This window comes from Lepisma saccharinum, chromosome 1 (genome assembly GCF_977018435.1).
Source record: "Lepisma saccharinum chromosome 1, izLepSacc3.1, whole genome shotgun sequence".
Classification (NCBI taxonomy): domain Eukaryota; kingdom Metazoa; phylum Arthropoda; class Insecta; order Zygentoma; family Lepismatidae; genus Lepisma; species Lepisma saccharinum.
Window position 1 is genome coordinate 50,744,170 of NC_139229.1, and position 16,565 is coordinate 50,760,734.

Consider the following 16,565-nt stretch of genomic DNA (forward strand, 5'->3'; position numbering starts at 1 on the left):
GAGGAATACATCTACAAGTACATCTCCTGTGTGTGCCTAATTTAAAGAAATAACATCTCTACGCTGGGAGGATTTAGGCAATGTCAACGTCTATAGTGTTTAGCTGAAAAATTGAAATTTCATGTTTAAAAGTATATTTCACATTTTGCAGTTCATATCGCATCATTTCGTGACAAAAGAAGGTAGGTTAAGAAGTACTTCAGACCTTTCAAAAAAATGAAAAATGAGCATTACAGCGTATCATTTCATGTTTCCATCAGAATGAAATATGAATGCCTGTAGCAATAATTAGAGTTACTTCCAAAAAAGGGATTACTTTCAGTTACATGCAAAACAGAAATACTGCCTATAGTTGAGAAAATACACACCAACAGTGGAACCTGATTTTACATTTTCCCATATTATATTCAATGTCATGGTCCTAATAAAGCAATATGCTACAAAATTTTCCACAATTTTACATTTGCCTGCATTTTAAGTTACTTCATCGCGGTCCCTTGAAAAATATAAAATCGAAATTCCACTATGCGTACTTACCATATGAAACAACAAATGCTGAATAATACTATTAAAATACTCTAACCTTTCAGTTGCTGTTGCTTGATATTCTTGTACTTTTCTTGTTCTTTCCAATAATCAACCAATGTAGAATTAGATTCTTCTTTTGATTTGTCATCTTCATTTTCCTTTGTATCTTCCTCAAGTTTCCTCTTTTTAGACTCCACCATATCTCGTTTCAAACTCCGTATCTCTTTACGAATTTCTTCCCTGAAAATTCACAAACTCTTTTAACACTGAGTGCACATGTACTGATTTCAGACATGAGCAAATTATACCAGTCTATACATTTATACCCTCTTTCTGTCCAAATATAATAGTTGCATATCCACAGCTGCCATTTTGTTGGCAGATAAGACCGTCTTTACAGACACTTCAACAGCAATGACTAACGTTTATGCTACAATCATATGTTTCATATCTTCTGTTTTTGAAGCAACTAAGCTCAGTGGAAAAATGGGACTATATTTTCGGACAGAGGGACAACATTTACAAAATAAAAAATATTATTGAACTTATCTATTGGTTGTTATTAGGGAGAGGACTTTAAGGTGCAAAATTATGGTCGGAAAAGGGGAAAAAAGGGTTCTGAAAATGTTTTCAAAGGTGCTGATAAAATGTCTTTATTCAATTCTTTCTTTTTCTGCGCCTTCTGTCTATAATGTGCGCGGACCGCATAGAGAACTGTGGTTCTGCCAAATAAGCTTTGTTGAAGTTGTTTTTTCTCTCGCAGGTTTTGCTACATTATCTTGGGAACTATTGGGGCTGCAATGACTATATTATACCATTTTATAGTTCTCATTCTGCTCTACAAAATGAAACTATAGGATTTTATGTGCTTAACAAAAAGAGTGAAAATCATCTATATTTCTGTCCAATTTTTTTTAAACAAAACTATAAAGAAAAGGTGCTGAAGCATCAAAGTAGGGTAAAAAGAGTATAAATGTGCTAATCTCATGATAAGGTACAAAATGGTGCAACAAAGTGTATTCATTTTACTTGATTTCATGTCCTAAAATATATATCTCAAACGATCGTTATGAAAACAGCTATATTTTTGGAAAGGTGCTGCACCTTAAAATCCGTTCCCTAGTAATTATTCATCAGTAGTATAATGGTAAAAATTGCCAATTGTTTACCCAATTCAATATTTCTGGATGCTTCCAGAACTTTATCCATGCACTGACTTTTAGATAAATTTTCACCTATTAACTTCTTTACTTGAGGAGATGAATACCTAGGTATGTCAGGATCTACATAAAATATTTGTCACTTTGTATCAAATCAATAGTTTTATCAGTAAATGGTATGAGTCGAGCCACACATTTATGGTGATTAAAGTATCAAGATTTCAGTACAAAAACTGGGCATATTTCAGGATCAAAAACAGTATATAAAATAACACTTTGGTGTTAAAATGGCTAATAAAAACTTAAATTTGATTTTAAAACTATACTCGTTACACAATTTTAACATTTAACTTCTAGTAGCACATTTATATTCAGAGTGCCAAGTTTGTTCATATGTAAAGGAGTCCATTTTTGCTTCTTACAGCAGAATTATTAATCAATTTCCCGTGATTTGCATAACTCAAGGGATAATTCAGATCTCAGAAGGTGTTGTGTCAGTAAATAAACCCTAAAGTTCGTGTTTACGAGTTTATCTCGCATTCTGCAGTTCAGTTTGCATCATTTCATGACGAAACATAGCAGCAAAATCCACCTCAAACCTTTCAAAAACATGAAAAATTAACATCACAATGTGTTATCACATTTCATGTTTTTGTCAAAAAAAAATATGCATGGTCCTAGGTATGAGTAAATTTTATATAGGTACGTAATCTATTATGTTTTGGATCTTGTTCATTTAGCATGACTTTCCCCCTCAATCTCCTTTTCTCTTTTAGTCAATTGAAACATGAGGATGAATGATGATTATGTGAAACACCCATGCCCTTCTCTAGGACTTGAACCCAGAGTTTTCAGAGGTGCTATAGTGAGTTGACCACTGAATACATTCAGTTTCTAACAAGTGTTCAAGTGGTATTGGTAGATCCCAATAATACATTAAATGATTGGGAATTTCACTTTACATTTTCCTTTCTTTGGCATTATTTTTAAGTTGAGTGCTACGCAATTTCTAGTATATTGTATCAGATTAAGTACTTGAAATTAAAAACAAACTACAGTAAAACCTCGTTAAACTGGAACCCGATAAGCTGGACTTCGCTTTATCCTGATAGGCCAAAAAAAAAACAAAAAAAAAAACAGAATGCAAGGTTTTAAATGTGGCTAGAAGTCAACAAGAGAACTTCCCAAAGAAAAGGAAGTCAACCACTGTTGAAATTCTGTTTCCCGCAGACTTTGTACTGTACTGTATAGTGTATTTAGTTTTTCTTGTATGTACGCATTGCTTGCATTGTAGAATTATTTTCCTGTAGTTTACGGTTATTACAAGCATAAGAAAACAGTTTTTCTTTGTGACGTTTCAGGAGAACACATGCTCCTCTCATCAGACATTTATTTTCATTTTGACTAAAGATACAGTTATAACAATGGTTAGTAATTTTTTAAACAAAAAGAATCCGTTATATAATGTGTGGTGAATCGGGACTTGTTTATCCCGTTTCGCCACATTATTCAGCCCACCCTGTATAAGAGGAATTAGACCCGATGCTTAAGATTGTTAATTCGCTGAGAAATTTTGTCTCCCAGAAGCTCGTATGGGATCGACGATACTGCCACCTGGCGAGTTTCTCGGAGCAGAGGTTTCCTTGTTAAGCGAGAGAGTTCTCTCCCAGCTGCGACCGCGATAACATCAACTCCAGCAACGGTGCTTCACGACGTAATAGCTGCCTGAGCCAAGGTGGGCGTGACTCAGCCTTTATTTTCCCGTACACCTGGGACGTCGACTAGAAGGTGGAAGCTTACGTAACATGGAGTTAAGTATTTTACCTCAAGTGGCCGCGGTGGCTCAGTGGTAACGCGTCTGACTACCATGCTCAAGGTCCCGGGTTCGATCCCCGGCCGGTTCAAATCCGTGAACTTTTCTAACATTGGAAGCGGCCCCGGCGCCCACCCAGCGTTGAATAACATGGGTACCTGGGGGAAACCCTGGGGGGTACAGGCGGTCAGGGGCGTGATGCTGATCACATCACCCCCACTCACGACCGGATCAAGAAAGTGTGAGACGTTACCTCCACACCCCCTATACACCTCCATGGCATGGTGCTAATCACAGGGGAGCACTTTACCTTTTTTACTTTACCTCAAGGGTTTAATTTATCTTATTACTGTAATTGATAAATCTTGAATCATTTTCACTCCCTTTTCACCCCTTTTTTTAAACTCTAGAAAACATCGCGAGCTAAGATTCTAGAATTTCCTATCACCGGGGTTAATTCCTGTAAATATGAGAGTGGTTAAGAGACGGAAAGAATATGTAGCGCATAGTTTTGTAAGGATAAGTGTTTGTAATATGTTTGTGTTTGTCTTGTGTAGTAGTTCCTCCATTCATATCGGGGGTTAGGCGTAGAGCTGACAACTCTGCACTGTAAAAAGACATGTCAAGAAACAGAAATATAAGGCCATGGATGTTCCCAAGGTAAAATATTCCGGAGGTAAAATAGTCCCCCGTTCGGATCTCCGGGTGGGGACTACTTTGGGAGGTCCCTGGACTAAGGATAAGGTCTACGTTAGGAATAAGGATATTAAATTAGGCACCTGGAATGTTCTGAGCCTTTACCGGCCCGGGGCATTTCAGTGTACAGTTAATGAGATAGTCAAGTATAAATTAGATGTAGTAGCTGTCCAGGAAGTTAGGTGGCCAGGAGAACGGAATTGTAAAACTAAAAATTATACTTTTTTCTATGGTGGTACTGAAAATCATAATTTTGGAACAGGCTTTTTCATAAATAATAGAATTATCTCGGCTCTTAAAACAGTAGAATTTATTAATGATAGGATATCATATGCAGTTTTACAGGGTAGGTGGTGTAAAATTATTTTAATAAACATACATGCACCAACAGAAGATAAAGATGATAATACTAAAGATGATTTTTATACAGAGTTAGAACAGGTCTTTGATAAATTTTCTCAGTATGATATGAAAATTCTGTTAGGTGACTGTAATGCACAGATTGGCAAAGAAGATACATTTAAACCCACGATTGGTAAAGAAAGTCTTCATGAATTAAGTAATGATAATGGTATAAGATTGATTACTTTTGCAACCTCAAAGAATTTAATTGTGAAAAGTACCACTTTTAAACATAAAGATATCCATAAATATACCTGGTCTTCTCCAGATGGTAAAACTCATAATCAGATAGATCATATTCTTATTGATAAGAGAAGGCATACTAGTATAATTGACGTTCGTACACATAGAGGTGCTGACTGTGCCAGTGACCATTATTTAGTAATTGCTAAATTAAGAGAAAGACTCTCAGTAATAAATCATAAGCAACAAAATCTAAAAGTTATAAAATTTGATACAGGAAAGTTTGCTGATGAAAGAATTAAGAAAGATTACCAAATTAAACTGTCAAATAGATTTGATGTTTTGCAGGATTTAAATGATGATGAAAATATAAATGAAACAGACGTAAATAAGAATTGGGAGCACATACGTAATGCAATAGAATCAGCAGCTAAAGAAAGTATAGGATACCATAAACCGAGAAAAAGTAAGCCATGGTTTGATAATGAATTCATAATCTAATAGAAATAAGAAATGAGGCTAGACTTAGGTGGTTAAATAACTGTGATGATACAAATCTATGCAATTATAATAGAATAAAGCGAGAAGTTAACCGCACGTTTAGAAGTAAAAAAAGAGATTACTTGAAAAGCAAAATTAACGAAATTGAAATAAACAGCAAAAATAAAAATATCAGAGATTTATATAAAGGTGTAAATGAATTTAGAAAGGGGTGGCAACCTAAAGTAAACTTGATAAAAGATAAAGACGGTGATTTTCTAGCTGACCCAAGCGATATTCTAAATAGATGGAAGAACTACTTTAATGACCTTTTAAATGTCCATGTAGGAGATAAATCAGAAGTAAATGAAGTACACACAGCAGAACCTTTAGTTCCAGAACCTAACTTGACTGAAGTTAAAGATGCTATTAAAAGGCTAAAGAATAACAAAGCACCTGGCATTGATTTAATACCAGCTGAGTTAATTAAATATGGTGGAAATTCATTAATATGTCAAATTAATAAATTAATTTGTTTAATATGGAATAAAGAAGAAATCCCTCAACAGTGGAAAGAATCCATAATTGTTCCTGTGTTTAAAAAAGGTGATAAAATGAACTGCAATAATTACCGTGGAATTTCTCTACTCTCAACAACATACAAAATATTGTCTAACATTCTGTTAACAAGACTAACCCCATATGCTAATGAAATTATAGGTGATTATCAATGTGGATTTAAACGTAACAGATCAACTACTGATCAAATTTTTCACATCAGACAGACACTTGAAAAAAAGTGGGAATATAATCAAAATGTCCATCAGCTATTCATTGATTTCAAAAAAGCATATGATTCGGTCAAAAGAGAGAAATTATATAATATATTAGTAGAGTTTGGAATACCTAAGAAGCTTGTTAGTATGATAAAAATATGCACCAGTGAAACAGAAAGTAAAATTCGTGTGGGTAATAATATGTCTGACAAATTTATAATTCATGATGGGTTAAAACAAGGAGATGCATTATCTCCATTGCTCTTTAATTTTGCCTTAGAATATGCTGTAAGGAAGGTAAAAGAAACTAAAGAAGGACTAAAATTAAATGGTGTGACCCAGTTGTTAGCATATGCAGATGATGTAGACTTACTGGGGGATGATGTGAATACAATTAAGAATAATGCTAAAATATTTTTCAAAACTGCTAAAGAGATAGGTTTGGAAGTTAACAAAGAGAAAACTAAATATATGCTTACAGGCCGAAACCAAGTGTTAGGTAATAATCAAAATCTAATTATTGATAACAACTCGTTTGAACCAGTTTCCAAATTCAAATACTTAGGAGTAATATTAACAAATGAAAATTATATTAAAGAGGAAATAAAAAGTAGGCTTAATTCAGGAAATGCATGTTATTTCTCTCTTCATAAACTTTTGTTTTCTCGGTTAATATCTAAGAAACTAAAAGTTAAAATATACAAAACAGTAATTTTGCCTGTACTATTATATGGGTGTGAAACTTGGTCCCTTACATTAAAAGAGGAACATAAATTGAGAGTATTTGAAAATAAGATCCTTAGGAAAATCTTTGGACCTAAAAGGGATGCGGAGACAGGTGAGTGGAGAAGGTTACATAATTTAGAACTACATAATTTGTATTCATGTCCAGATATTATTAGAATAATTAAATCAAGAAGACATAGGTGGGCAGGCCATGTGGCACGAATGGGAGAGGAAAGAGGAGTTTACAAGGTTCTTGTTGGGAAACCTGATGGTAAGAGACCTGTAGGAAGGCCAAGACGAAGATGGAGGGACAACGTTGAGATGGACCTAAAGGAAATCGGTAGGGATGGAAAAGAGTATATAGATCTTGCTCAAGATAGGGACAGATGGAAGGCCTGTGTTGCTGCAGCCATGAACCTTCGGGTTTAAGAAGGCTAGAGAGTTAGTTAGTTAAGAGATAGTGGAACCAAATAGTCGAAGTTGATCGTCGTAGTAAATATTTTGTGAAATCTGTCAAGGGGGGGGTAATTGTTAACAGATTCTTGTTTGAAGGGGGCTTATTTATACAGAACACGTTGTTACGTATTGTTATTGTAAGGAATCAAAAACTGCACTTGTTAAAGAAATAAAAAGTATATTGAGAAAATACACAATCTTATTTGTTCAGGTAATGAAGGAGGGTGCAGGCCACCGTTTAGGATAAGTTCACCTTTCCCCTGTATAATTTTTGGGTAGCAGGTATTCTTTTGGAGGAGCAAAAAGCAGTTGTATATTTTCTGAGTCATATACACGTTAGTTCTTTGGGAGTGGGACTTGACGAGCCCAAAACAAAACTCCCGACCAGCTGGCGGTACATGCGAGAAGGAATTGGAGTGATGCACTATTTGATGCCTTGAAAGACTGGGTTTTAGTAGTTTGACCTTTGCCCATTTTAATTTGTCTGATCCTTGGTTTTCTTCCTAACAGCATGCGAACCACCCGTGATAGAGCAACTAAAGATATATATATATATATGTGCATGTATGTATTTTTTGGGGGTGTGTTGTTTTATTTTCTATTACAGGGAGATATCCACGGGAACGCACGTACTTCCAAAAATAATTTTAAAAAAGAATGGGTTGTGACGGATTGCCAAGAACAAGATCGAATTCGACGAGGTTTTACGGTACTTTTATTTATCAATACCCTTTCAGTTCAAACACTTACGCTCTTTTCAACTGTTCCTCTCTTTTGTCTTGTCCCAGTTCATATCCTGCAACACTGTCATCTTTTGATTCCGGTTTTACTTCTTCTCTTTTCTTTAACTTTCCTTTGATTGTCTCCACCCTTCTCCTGAAGATAAAGAAAAAAAGGAAATTAGATGCTCCAGAAACATCTTCATGGATTATATAGGTAAGTATCACACATGAGATATGTAAAACAAACCAACAGATGAACAAGGGATCAATTAATAAAACAGTAACAAATAAATTTAAATTATTTCTCAAGAAGACAATGATGAATGATTAGTAGGTCTGAGCTGATCCCACTTTGATCTGTAAGAACTAAAAGTTGTTCAAAATAATGACTGATTGATTGAATTGTTTTAAGTTCACTTTATGCACAGACAGGGTAATCGGGACTGAACCTATAGTTTAAAGAGGGATCCGAATCACTGTGCGCCTCCACCAGGTATCGAACCTGGGATCCTGTGATTAAATAATGATTAATATTAATGGTTTTAATTCTACTGCTATTATATGCACCAATTTACCAGTTTTATATATATTTATTTATATTCAAAGAATGTCTCAAAAATATTAAAATAGACATCAATTAGTCACAAAATCCAGTTTTTCACCTAATACTGGTGCAAATGAAAATTTAAAATTTTGCATAATTTTCAGGATAATTAAACTCCACAGAAGTATTGCATGGCATTTTTTTTTGCAGGCCCGCAAAATACACAAACTCCAGAAACTTCATGATACCTACACGACTGGTATCAGCTGATACCTATACATTGGCATTTGTATTGAGTCAGCACTCAAAATGATACTTGCTCAAACACCTGATGACGACCATAAGATACAACTGAAACATGTGCCAGAAGTGCAGTGAACTCTGTACCAAGTGGGAACATAAAACTTGTATCCCTAAAGATGATTCCAAGGGCAATAAACATCTGTTTGAATTACCTAATAATTTGAATTATCCAAATTTGAATTAAAAAGAGTCAACTGGGTAGCTAAAACACAGTAAATGCTTGCACTTTTAAATTCAATATATGCAGTTTATTTACCATTTAAAATTACAAATAGTACATTATTGATAACAACTTGTTTGAACCAGTTTCCAAATTCAAATACTTAGGAGTAATATTAACAAATGAAAATTATATTAAAGAGGAAATAAAAAGTAGGCTTAATTCAGGAAATGCATGTTACTTCTCTCTTCATAAACTTTTGTCTTCTCGTTTAATATCTAAGAAACTAAAAGTTAAAATATACAAAACAGTAATTTTGCCTGTAGTATTATTGGGTGTGAAACTTGGTCCCTTACATTGAAAGAGGAACATAAATTGAGAGTATTTGAAAATAAGATTCTTAGGAAAATCTTTGGACCTAAAAGGGATGAGGAGACAGGTGAGTGGAGAAGGTTACATAATTTAGAACTACAATTTGTATTCATGACCAGATATTATTAGAATGATTAAATCAAGAAGACTTAGGTGGGCAGGCCATGTGGCACGAATGGGAGAGGAAAGAGGAGTTCACAGGATTCTTGTTGGGAAACCTGATGGTAAGAGACCTGTAGGAAGGCCAAGACGAAGATGGAGAGACAACGTTGAGATGGACCTACAGGAAATCGGTAGGCGTCGAATTTTTAATAGTCACATTTATTTCCTACAAACTCTGGCCAACCTCCATACACAGCATGCTACGATGCCAGGGATTATGGGATCGAATCCCACCCTGGGCATGGGTGTTCTTTGCGAGTGTTCACTCATCCTTATCTTTGCGATTAGCCAAAAGTTTTACAAATGCGAACTAAAATAAAACTATCTTAGGATTTCTAAATGTTTGTCTGCAATTTTAGTAAACAAAGTTCCATTTAAATTACCTCTTTCATTAGATTTCTATGACATATGCTAGCGAAGATTTTTTTGATTTCTTGATCACGTTGGCACTACCCATCATACTAGCTGCAGCTGCCACTGGAACCATGTATGTATGCTGTGTGTCTAGAAAAAAAATAGTTGCCACTACTAAAAATCAGCCCTTGTAGACAGGATTCCAAACAGGTGTTAAGGCTCAGCAAAGTAAATTTCGAAATTTCCTCTCCTTTTTAAAAACTGCTATGATATTCCAAAATCTGAAAAATTACATCTGCTTAGATTGATTGATTTTGACAGCATTGGTATATGAGCACATAGGCTATTCGTGCCCATCACACAATATGGGAATAAGCCCCGTAACTAAAACAAAATTGGAGACAGGACAAGAAAATAAAAGATGTCTAATAAAAATCTTCCTCACCCAATTTTAAAACTAATTCATCCATTCACCCTTCTCTTTTTTGTTTGTTTGTGTTCTTGTGTGGGTGAGGGGTTAAACTTTGGAGTGCCCTGTCCACTAGGAGGTTGTGTCACATGGTTGGGCTGTCAGTGGGAGCATGTATGCTGATCAGCTGCAGTGAGTACAATGTTCTTCACGAGCATAATTCAGTAAAGGTGAGACGACAGAAGGTTTTCCTTCAATGCTCCATGCTTGTCACAAAATTCAGGACTTGGATACAGGGTTCTTAAAGGTCCAGGAATTTTAAATAAATTCAATTCCAGTCCCGGAGAAAAAAATCAGCAAGCGTAAATGGGTTCTGGACCATAAAGAACATTTTTATCTGTAATGTATTTCATTTCGGAACCTTTTTTCTGGATCAATTTAAATGTGGTCCAGGAACTTTTCTTCCAGTTGAATATAAATTTGGTCCAGGAACTTTCCTGGATCAATTTAAATATGGTCTTTAAGACTTACTAAGTATTAAAATTAAATGATGAAAATAATGAAATAATTGATTGACTGAATTGCTGATTTAAGTCCACTTTATGCACAGAAAGGCTAATCGGGACTGGGCATACAGTCTAAAGTGGGATCCGAACCACCATGTCCCTCCACCGGGTATCAAATCCAAGACCCCTTGATTACATTGATTGATTTGGTGTTATAAGTTCACTTTATGCACAGTAAGGCTAATCGGGACTGGACCTACAGTTGAAAGTGGGATTAGAACCACTATGTGCCTCCACCAGATATTGAACCTGTGACCCCTTCATTACAAGGCAATGACGCTACCACTGCTCCTTGATTACAAGGCGATGACGGTACCACTGTTGTTTATTTTAATCAAGGTAAAGGTAAAAAAGGTAAAGCTCTCCCCTGTGCTTAGCACCACGCCATGAAGGCGTATAGGGGGTGTGGGGGTAACGCCCCACACTTTCTTGATCCGGTCGTGAGTGGGGGTGATGTGATCAGCATCACGCCCCTGACCGCCTTTACCCCCCAGGGTTTCCCCCAGGTACCCATGTTATTCGACACTGGGTGGGCGCCAGAGCCGCTTCCACCGTTAGAAAAGTTCCCGGATTTGAACCGGCCGGGGATCGAACCCGGGACCTTTAGCATGGTAGTCAGATGCGTTACCGACTGAGCCACCGCGGCCACGTATTTTAATCAAGGGTTATTTATTTTAGCTGAACTAATTGGAAGGCAATTTATTTCATTGATCAATTTAAATATGGTCCAGGAACCTTCTTTTCCTCGATCAAGGAACCTTTTTCCGGATCAATTTAAATACGGTTCAGAAGATTTCTTTCAATGCAACAATATGCAACTTGTGCCGAATTTAAATTGTGTGAGAAAAAAGGTTTAGGTCCTGCAGCCGAACCCAATAGAACCCATTAAAATTTATGGGTTCCAGGACCTTTAACAACCCTGCTTAGATGGCCTTGAAATCCTACCACACCAACTCTGTAGTCTGGAGCTTGCACTGTGGAGTAGTTGATTAGAGCACTTGAGATTTAATCATAGGTCTGTTGCAGGTTTAATTCACACCACTGGTAAAAATAAATCTGTTCACTTCATGACAAAAGAATAGGTGCTCTCGAAATGTAGTGTTAGAATAATATACAAAAGAGCTAGTCACTAATCATGTTCAATTAACACTGCATGCTAATTGCCGAGTTAGCTAAAAGTAAAAAAAAATTAACAACTGATTGAATCTCACTTTAGTCAAATCAGAGAAAAGTTAGAAAGTATTCTTTTCTTTACATCACTTTACCAGCATATAAAGTTTCTGGCACATTGTTTCGCAATATTTCAATTGCTGAAAACAACTATTTTACTTCACATCATCCACTGGAAAAGCACATTACATTCATGAAACAATAAAAGTTAATGTGATTAAACATGAGATCACTGGCACCAAATGTAAGAGCAGTAACCATTCGGATATGCAAGAGCACCACATTCTAACTTTAAGTTGATGAAATGCATAACCATTGACATCACTATAAGTGTCAACGTTTGTCTTAAATTCATTTTACGTTCAGTTAGGCCACGGTGGCTCAGTCGGTAACGCGTCTGACTACCCCGGCCGGTTCAAATCCGGGAACTTTTCTAACGATGGAAGCGGCCCCGGCGCCCACCCAGCGTCGAATAACATGGGTACCTGGGGAAACCCTGGGGAGTAAAGGCAGTCAGGGGCATGATGCTGATCACATCACCCCCACTCACGGCCGGATCAAGAAAGTGTGGGGCGTTACCCCCACACCCCCTAAACGTCTTCATGGCATGGTGCTATGCACAGGGGAGCATTTTACCTTTACTTTTAGGCTAATCAGAACATAATCTAGATTAAATAGGGAGACACTATAGGTAAGAATTAGTATTTAAGAGCCTTACCTGAAATAAATATAAACACACACAAAAAGGAACAAAAAGCAGTGATCTAATCTAAAATACAAAATACAGCAACATAAATCCAAGTTTACTGTTACCTTTCATCCTCAGTATCTGAATCAGAACTGTCTTCATTTATTTGTTCATCTCCACTTAACTCCTCATCACTGCTCTTCTGAACTTTCTTTCCTTTCTTACGCCTGGTCTCAATAGCTGGCTGGGAACTCAACTTTGGATCATTCAAGAGATCATGCGTGGACTTGCTTTTGCCAGAAAACTTCTTGATGGCTTCAAGGGTTTCCTCCTCATCTTCTTCTGCTTCCTCACCAAATGACAGCAACTTGAAATTCCTGATGGAATGTGCAAAGATTAATGCAACCCAATGGTATCAAATTAACCCATTTGCCTTGACCATGAGACCCTGCTATGAATTTTACAACAGCCTACAAATTGATTCAAAGCATTTACATTTGTTGTGCCTATCAACCAATCTGCTGACTATGGTGATCAGAGTACTATCACTATGATGCATGGTTCAAAACTAGATTTTCAACCTTCAGGAACTAATAGGCAACAAATAAGAAACCTAGGGATGGGGCAGATTTATCGGTATTCTACGGATATCAGCCGATATACCATATTTACATGTCTATAATGCACACCATGGTTTTTCATGGAAATAAGCAACAAACAATTATGTCTCGTATATAATGCGCAGTACAATTCAGTTTCAAGAAATGGCTTTCATAGTTGTAGGTTGAAGTTGTAAAGCTGTTGCTATGTGGACCAAGAGGAGAATATAGTCTTGTGTATACTATGAGTCACCAACCCATGCTACCTCCCCCCTATCCTACCACTGCGTTTAGCATTCCAAAGCTTACACATCTGTAACCACCTTGTTTATTCTGTAGTAGAAGAAAGCGAGATCAAAATTATGTTCTGGATTTGCAGCTCTCAGGAAGTTATTGTCTTTCTATTATTTCACACCCGACAAATACTGCTGATACACATCCTGTGTGACGAGAGGTGCATGTTGAATTTTGCCGTGTCACTTTTCTCGATGTCGCAAGACATTCCATTGCAAAGTGAAAAATCATGGGAAATGGCCATTTCATTTTTATAGTGTTTATTTTTAAAAATATTATAACTAAAGAAATCCAACCTGGTAATTTAAATTTGGGCCTGTTGATATATATATGTTATATGCAGTGGCATAGTGAAAACATGCGTGGTTTTAATTGTTTGAATCGGTGGTTATGAAATACAGTTGAAAAGGTTCTGTGGTGGAAGTGTTTGAATGGTAGTGGCATCAACTAAAAGAAACCTTTATTTTTATTTTACATAAGCTTCAGCATTCTGCTATTTTCCCATATCCATTGCTTCTTTTCATATTTCCCAATAAAAATAACAAAGGAATTTTTCTTTGTGTATTATAAGTTTATATTTTCTTTTAGATCCTCTACTTTTTTAGTTTTAAGTAAATTGAGTGGAATAATTTCAATGAATGCCACATCTTTCATAACCGCTTGTCACATAGGTTAGATAGGATGATAAAAATACCAGATAGACAGGAGGCTGTAAGACTCAAGTATAGGTGAAGATGTAATGAACACGGATGCAGGGTACAGACAACATGCAATGAACAACACTTGTCTCTTGGAAATGAACTTTCAGAAATAAATGCAGCCTTCATACTGGAGTGCACCTGTCACTCGGACTGGGTCATTTTCCCAAAATAATAATGTTGCCTTGGTCTATTGGTCACAGATGCACAGCGAATACCTTTTTTAGAAACTGAAGGGGAAAGAACCTATTCCTGTGTGTGCAGTTTGTGGTCGTGTCACTTGTCGCTTATCACTTAGGCGTGAAACCACCATGTTGCATGTGACTTGTGGCTTGCAACTTCGCTCTAAAAGCTCCCAAAAACCTCAAAAATTGGTCAAGTGTGTACTTTGAGTGTTCCTTCTTCTAAACAGTATTATCCAATAGCTCTTTGACAGCCAAAGCATGACAATAAGCTTTTCATTGAGTGCAAATTGGTATGAAAATTCACTACATATTATAAGTACTGAAAATGCACCACTTACTTTACACCTGATTTTTTATCCTTCTTAGCCTTCTCAAGTTTTGCTGATTGTGCTTTAGGGCTTGTCCTGGGAACAATGTCTTCAAATGGATTGCTAAGAACTGATGCTTTTACTATTTTGTGAGGGTACAAAGGTCTATCATCCTGCAAAACAATGATAAGTATTTTAAATGAATATAATTAAAAGGAAATAGCTTATACTCATTTTAAATTTACACTGGAAACAGTTTACTAAATATTTCCAATACATTACAAAGGCATACACTTAAAATTAAAAGAAACTACATATATGTATACATAAAAATTACAAGGTATCTGCATAATTAAGCCTTCCAAAAATACAATGTTATAGAACACAAATTATTATTTATTGAGAAAATTTCAGATGCACCAGAGATGTCATTTTTACAGCAAAATCAGTAATGAAAACAGCAACAAAGTAAATAAATAAAAATAAAAGTAAAAATTAACAGAAGTTTAGTCCAAGATGACATAATTTACTTTATTGAGAAGCATTTATATTGAATGAATGATATCCAAAAGACATGCTCTGGAGAAAAGATATCCACACCAGATGGGAGGTAATTATGTATATTAAGTGTGAAGTGCGTAGAACTGGGATTGTTTTTGAATTTCAAGACTTGGCTTGTCAAGTTTAAAATAGGTTTCTACTGTGTGTTCAATGCATGTGTAAAAGAGGAATTCTTCAAGGATGGATAGTTGCAATGATTTTTTTCATTACTAATTTTGTGCAGATAAACCCCATACCAGCTAACTGTAGACCAGGCAAACGAGAACAAGTCTCTGCGCAAGTAGTGACGCGAGACGATTCCACCAATGAACAGTGAGAGAAACTGGATTGTGTAATGGACGACTGGAGTTACCTGCTTTCTCTCCTTTGTTCTGCAGCGTTGCAAACTTTTGAAAACGATAATAACGTACGCACATGGCAAACGGACTATATATTTATCTCCAGGTCCGTTCGCTTGGTTTAAGAATTTCTTAGGAAAATATTAGGGATAAAACAGCAAGTGGAAATTTTGACAAGCTGTACATTTAGCATGCAGAAAAATGTCTGGACAGTACGTCCGTACATGTACGATCAGGGCCCTACGGTTGGCAAAGCTGCACTTTCACCATTCGATTTCCCTCCTCCTTCTCGGCTGCTATGTGTGACCCTGCTCCACAGTTAGCTGGGACAGGGTATAGTATAAATTATTTGATGCCAGTGCTAACAGGGAGACTGTAAATTTAGAAGACAGGAAATGCAATTTTTAAAGGTTGCATATTGAAAGATCCTTGTAACGAGCTATAGCTAGAAAAAAGTTGAAAGCAGAATATATTCTGGAAAGGTGAGTGACAGATGCCATGTTTCAGATTTGAGAACAATACTGGAGAAATGAATGATTTGTGGTACAAGGTGAGGGTTGAGATGTTACTGATTTCATTGAAGTATTATAACGTGCCTGTAATGTGAGCTCTTAGTTAAATGTACTGCATACGTTTTTGTGAGAGGATACTACTTTGATGTTACTACCAACAATGGAGTAAAGTGATTTTAACAAGTTTATTCTGTCAAGGGTATAGGATGCAATAGGAGAAAAATCTAGAAAAGTGCACATTTGAAATTTTGTGCCAAAAACAGCCTCGGTACTGTTTGACCAGCGATCAGAGAGTTCTCAAGTAGCAGAGTCCATTCGTAAATTGGGGGAGTTTGCGGAGGGAGCCGCTTCTCTGAAGCGCGAGTGTCACGTGGGGAAAGAGAGCAATGTTGCCAACTGG

The 16,565-nt window shown here is 36.3% G+C and overlaps 1 protein-coding gene across 1 annotated transcript in view; it reads right to left on the reverse strand.

Moving 5' to 3' along the window:
• LOC145995008 (spliceosome-associated protein CWC27 homolog) overlaps window positions 1-16,565 on the reverse strand; it is a 31,980-nt gene that overhangs the window by 5,759 nt on the left and 9,656 nt on the right. Inside the window, exons 4-7 of the mRNA XM_083131543.1 lie at window positions 14,785-14,927; window positions 12,796-13,047; window positions 7,971-8,096; window positions 584-768 (exon numbers count right to left, since the gene is read on the reverse strand). Of these exons, the coding sequence (XP_082987669.1) occupies window positions 584-768; window positions 7,971-8,096; window positions 12,796-13,047; window positions 14,785-14,927 (706 nt within the window). The remainder of the gene's footprint in view (window positions 1-583; window positions 769-7,970; window positions 8,097-12,795; window positions 13,048-14,784; window positions 14,928-16,565) is intronic.